The following is a 5787-nucleotide window of genomic DNA, read 5'->3' as shown; positions in this document are numbered from 1 at the left end:
GACAGGAGGATAGAGACTGGGGTTGAAAAACTCCGAGAGGAAGGAAGAGAGCCTTGACACATGAGCACGTAGAAACCAGGTAACAGAAATTCAGATTAGTTTTCGTGCACTTTACATCTCTGCTCCAGCTCTTCATAACCTGCCATGTCACTGGAGTGGACACTGAGAATTCTGCAACTGTTTTTATTTAAAATTATTTTATAGGTTGCACTTCCAGCAGATGAAGTCTTCACAGGTCTGAAGCCAAGAACTGGAAAAGCTGCAAAAGTATGTGATAGATTGCATTTATTTTTCTTTTTGCATATCCTTTAGGCAATAGATGAGGGTAAAGGGAAAAGTGATGTACTTTTAGTAAGACTTGAAAAAGCGTATCTTGAAAGGTGGCCTGTCATAAGTAAGGTTGGTGTTTCTATATTTTCAAACTGTTAGAGTAAAACGGTGCAATTGAGTGGGGTGGATAGGTTGTGATTTCAGTTCTGTTCTACAACAGCAGCTGGTAGCTTCAGTTGTACACTGTAGTTTATCTTCCTGAATAGAGAAAATTCAGTCATCAGGGCAAGATTTTCATTTGGTAAGAGCACGTATGCTAGATCTTATATGTGGTGTTAGATAAAATTATTTAAAATTATTTAAATAGAAAGTTATTGCAAAGTACTGGATTAATATCAGTTGAAGTTACAAGTTTAATTTATTTTTCATTACAAACTTAGAGGATTTCATTTCTGCCTGTAATTTGCACACTGGATAAGTAAAAAAAAATCTCTAGATGTAAGTAACAGTCAGTGTTAAAAATATGTAATGTTTTTGCTTTCTTTCTTTTTAGGAATATCCATTTATTCTTGATGCCTTTCAGAGAGAAGCTATTCTTTGCGTAGATAATAACCAGTCTGTGTTAGTGTCAGCTCATACATCAGCTGGTAAAACTGTTTGTGCGGAGTAAGTAATTTTCTGCCAGGCTGTAATAAGAGAATGGTGTGATGTTTGTCCTGTCATTTTGTTGAACTGTCGGTAGCTATTGTGTCTCAGTTTCTTGATACAAAATTTGGACCGTCAATGTTAGAATTGAATTTTGTACTCTTGAATATAACAACTATTCTTTCATCTTGTTTAGTGGATAGTGAAAGACTTACTTTGTGTTTAAGCTTACCTTTTATTTTTAAACAATCTGGTTTTCCTGAGATGTTTTTATATAGATTGAAAGTTTCTGCAATACAGGTTTGCATTAATTTAGAAAAAGATACCTTTGTTTTCTAGTCCGTAGCTATAACTAATAAGGAGTTTCTTGTGTGTTGTTTTTGCTTTGTCAGAAGCACTGGTTCGATTTAATTTGCAACTTGGTGTTTATTGGGGAAGAAATGGTATCATTCCACTGGTGTTTGGAATTGCTTTTTTTTTTTTTAAGCAGAGGATTAGAGGAAAAGACTATGCCCTGAGTGTCTTCTCTGCATTTACAACTTCAGCATGTACAATGTTTGAATACAGGTATGCCATTGCCCTGGCTTTGAGGGAGAAACAGCGTGTGATATTTACAAGTCCAATTAAAGCTTTAAGTAATCAGAAGTACCGTGAGATGTATGAAGAATTTCAGGATGTTGGTTTAATGACTGGGGATGTCACCATTAATCCTACAGCTTCTTGTCTGGTGATGACAACTGAGGTAAGATCAGACATTAATTCTTGATTTGTTTGTGTTTACTTCTACTCTTTTTTTGATTAAGAAAGTCTGATACTGGAAGGTGAAAGTTATCATAATAAGACCAATTAAGGTAGAAAATGTTATAAAGTTCATTATGTCTCCCTTTAATGTTTTAACTTTTGGATATTGAAAAAGTTTAATCTCTGTGAATTCATGCTTTTGGACTGTCAGTAACTTTCATTCTCACATGGAGAAAGGCAGAACTTAATTTCCTAAATCCTTAAGACACCAAGTTTTCTTTGGATAGATGTGAAGTACTGGAAGTCAGTCAGACTTACTGAATCCTGTAGGGTCAATGTTTTTTTTCCAGAGAAACAAAACGAGGAGAGGAAAATTATTCAGTGATGTTTGAGTTGATCACACTAGATGCTAGTTCTCCAGGAACATGCAGCTTTTCATCTGTGGTAGCAAAAGTACTGTTGGGACAGTTGTCATACATCTGTTGTAGAAATCTGTGCAGCCATGAGTTGGAATTTTCCTCTTTCTGTCTTTACCTCAGAGGAGTAGAAAGTTTTATGGAGAAAACTTTGGTAGGGGAAGATCGCAGTGGAGAGACAAGATGACTTGATTTCTGACAAAAGATTTCCTCTTAATCACAGAGAGGTTGTCTATTGGGATGAGAGAAGAAGAAGGCTTGGCAGAATTAGATCTGTAGACCAGTAACAGATACGCTGCTACACAGAGTCTGGGATAAAATTGTTTTTTCTTTCGTGTTCATACACTTCTCTTGCAGGGAAACCGGTTAATCTCATATCAGGAGATTTGTTAGATTGGAATAAACTTGGAAAGCATCTCACAGCCAACCTTTAAATGCTTTGAAATTTTGTGCAAAATAAGATCTCACATTGCCATGTAAATGTGAACCAGAAATTCTGAAAGTTTCTTACTGACAGCTCTGTAACACATGACTGTTTGTTGTTATTTCATGTGATGAATCTCAATTTTTTTTCTGTTTCTAGATTTTGAGAAGTATGCTCTACAGAGGTTCTGAGGTTATGCGAGAAGTTGCATGGGTTATTTTTGATGAAATCCACTACATGAGAGATTCAGGTATCTTATATATATAATTTTTATTTTCAATAGATTTTTTTTTCACGAGGAACATTTTTTTTTCTTTTAAAGAATTAAAGCTTTATTTTTCTCTCTTAAAATCAGCCATCTTTATGCTAAATAATTGGGAATTTGTTTTCTACTAAATCTATATAAGATAGTTACTGTGTGTCATGGTCTGCATTTTATTAGCCAAGTCAAAAGCCAGTTTGAGGGTGTTTGGTATACTTTATTTGTGTAGTGAAGGCTTTTTTTCATTTTTGTTTTATTTAGTCTTGAAGCATGCTGTTCTTTGGCTTCAGACCTGAAAAACAGGCTTTAATGACATACGTTTCCCATGTGACTTTTCCGTTTTCAGAACGTGGTGTGGTTTGGGAAGAGACGATTATTTTGCTCCCTGATAATGTTCATTATGTGTTCCTTTCTGCAACTATTCCAAATGCCCGTCAGTTTGCTGAATGGATCTGCCATCTTCACAAACAGGTAATGTTTCTGATGTGCCATACCTCTATCCTTGTCTTGTGGCGTGATACTGTCTCTTTGGTTGATGAGAACTGAACTTTTCAGCATCTTTTCATTCGTCATCTTACTGCTTATAAATTATGATATAGATCATGCCTGCCTTCTCTTGTACTGCTAGCTTTTGCAGCTATACTGGCTGTTGGTTCTACGTAACAACATCAAAGCTGTTTCTTTAAAGTTTGTTTTCCACACTTACTTAGACACCATCTTGATTTCAACAACTCTTCTGAATTATGAAACACGATGAATGTACTATGATTTTCAGAGGGCTGAGAGACAAGAAGTTACTTGGACAATATGTTCAAAGAGCTCTGTAAAGAGGCCATGCAGAAATGAAAAGTAAATTATAAAACCATAGGAAATACTGTATATGCATGCAAACAAATTGAGAAAAGAGAAATGTGAGAAATCTATACTGTTGTGTAACCATTAGATTTATTTTATTCTGTTTTTTTGAGAGATGCTTTTGCAGCAAAGGATATGGGAATTAGAATTGGGGAAGTTAATATCCACAAGAGGTTGGTCTGATTTTAAAAATACACCGAAGATTGATTCTTACGTTGTTGGTGATGAAACACTAAACATTGACTTTTTTTTGCAAAACACTAGATTGTGGTTTTTTTAAAGTAGGTTTATGCAATATTTAATGTTTTAAAGGACGTGTTTTGCTTGTTTTTTTTCTAAACAAGCTTTTTCCATGCATTAAAACCTTAAATGTCTTTTTCAGGTGGTGTAAGAAATATTGAAGTCTTTTTTACAAAATAGAAATTAACAGCTTTTCCTTTTGGTTTTAAATGTTGTTAGAATTTTGAGTCTGTGTAATAGTACAGGAGGAGATACTACCTGTTCCTGTGTTCATGAGAAAGAATTTTTGTAGCCAACTTGTGTTGTTCTAAAGGATTGGCAAACTTTCAATGCAAAAAAAACCCAACCAAACAAAAAAAACCCCCCAAAAACCAACAATGCAATTAGTACTAAAGCTATATTCAGGAAAGAAAATTTGTTATCTTAGTTTCTTACTTTCCCATTTTTAGAAATTTTAATGCCATCAAGTGTTTTTACAATGCAATTAGAAACATTAAATATTTATGTTTATGCTATTCTTTCTTTATAGCCTTGTCATGTGATTTACACAGACTATCGACCCACTCCACTGCAGCATTATATATTTCCAGCAGGAGGAGATGGACTCCATCTGGTTGTTGATGAAAATGTAAGGAATATTCAGTTTGTGTGAGAGGTCTTCTTTCATGCATATCAGTCATGAGCTTGATCTCTTGCAAAATTTGTATTGGCTATACAAAGGATGTTTGTGTTAAAATGAAGTACAAAGGGGTAACACTAATCTCTGAATTGCTGTTAGAAATTTGGAGTCTTCTAGAAGAGATTGGTTTTATGTCATGTAGTCAGCTGAGTAATGCTGAGATGTCTTAAGTGCCCTCATCCTTGCTCTGTTTTCTAAAGTGCATGCTGCTTTCTGCAAATCTGCAAAGGAACTGATGTTTCTTTCACTGTTTCTCACTCAGAAGAAGATGTAGTATTTAAATTTTACTTCGGTTGAGGGTGCAAAATATGTCTCTGTCTTTAGGTGATTTTGAACTAACTTGTTTAAAATTCGTCATCGTCTTGCACAGCAGTAGCTAATGCCATAAACAGCAGTACTACACTTGAAGCTAGATCTTAATTGGGCAGTGTAGTTTCAAGTAGACGTTCCTAAATGTCAGTTTTGGTATTGTGTCATCCAGGAGGCCTAGTGTGGTTTTGATGGTGTGGTGGATAGAACAATAACTTCAGAGACATCAGTGTAATTCAGAGCTGTGCCACTGACCTAGAAAACTCACTTGCTAGTTTATGCATTGTTCTTGTCCTTCTGCATATAAAAATCTGGAGTAATGGTACTGCCTATGCAAAGCGCTAAGTATTTTAAGTGGGCTATGTAAGGCGTAATTGCTTACAAAGGTTGTGTTTTATATCTAGGGAGATTTCAGAGAAGATAATTTTAATACAGCAATGCAAGTGCTTAGAGATGCCGGAGACTTAGCAAAAGGGGACCAGAAAGGCAGGAAAGGAGGAACAAAAGGTGAGTTTGAATCCAATTCTAAAGTAACTTTTCTTATAATACAAGTTGTATGCAAGCTGTGCTTGTGTCTTAATTATTCCATAAGATACTTTTTTACTAAAATTACATTTAAATTAATGTAATCTCTCTGCAGGTCCTTCCAATGTTTTTAAGATTGTGAAGATGATAATGGAAAGGAATTTCCAACCTGTGATTATTTTCAGCTTCAGTAAGAAAGACTGCGAAGCCTATGCTCTTCAGATGACAAAGTTAGATTTCAATACAGGTAGAGATAAATAAAAAATATAGTTTTATTCACTTGTAGTTTGATGTGAAACGTTACTCTGGTTAGGTATTTCTATTTCCTTTCTGACTTTTTGTGTAAAAACAAATGAAAAGTATGGATTTTCTACTGTCCTAGTTTTGATCCTGGCTGGCAGCCAAACACCACAACAACTGC

The 5787-nt window shown here is 35.0% G+C and overlaps 1 protein-coding gene across 1 annotated transcript; it reads left to right on the top strand.

The window, feature by feature from the left end:
• Positions 1–204: 204 nt before the first annotated feature.
• Positions 205–5637, top strand: LOC104469812 (superkiller viralicidic activity 2-like 2; the record flags this gene model as incomplete). Its single annotated transcript, XM_010084509.1, has 8 exons — positions 205–267; positions 824–936; positions 1483–1657; positions 2656–2746; positions 3105–3229; positions 4383–4481; positions 5246–5348; positions 5482–5637. Coding segments are annotated over 8 exons (915 nt in total), but the record flags the coding sequence as incomplete, so codon positions are not given.
• Positions 5638–5787: the final 150 nt, after the last annotated feature.

The sequence above is a fragment of the Pterocles gutturalis genome, unplaced genomic scaffold (genome assembly GCF_000699245.1).
Source record: "Pterocles gutturalis isolate BGI_N339 unplaced genomic scaffold, ASM69924v1 scaffold53345, whole genome shotgun sequence".
Lineage (NCBI taxonomy): Eukaryota > Metazoa > Chordata > Aves > Pterocliformes > Pteroclidae > Pterocles > Pterocles gutturalis.
Note: the sequence above shows the minus strand (reverse complement) of the source record. Positions and strands in the feature narration are given on the sequence as shown.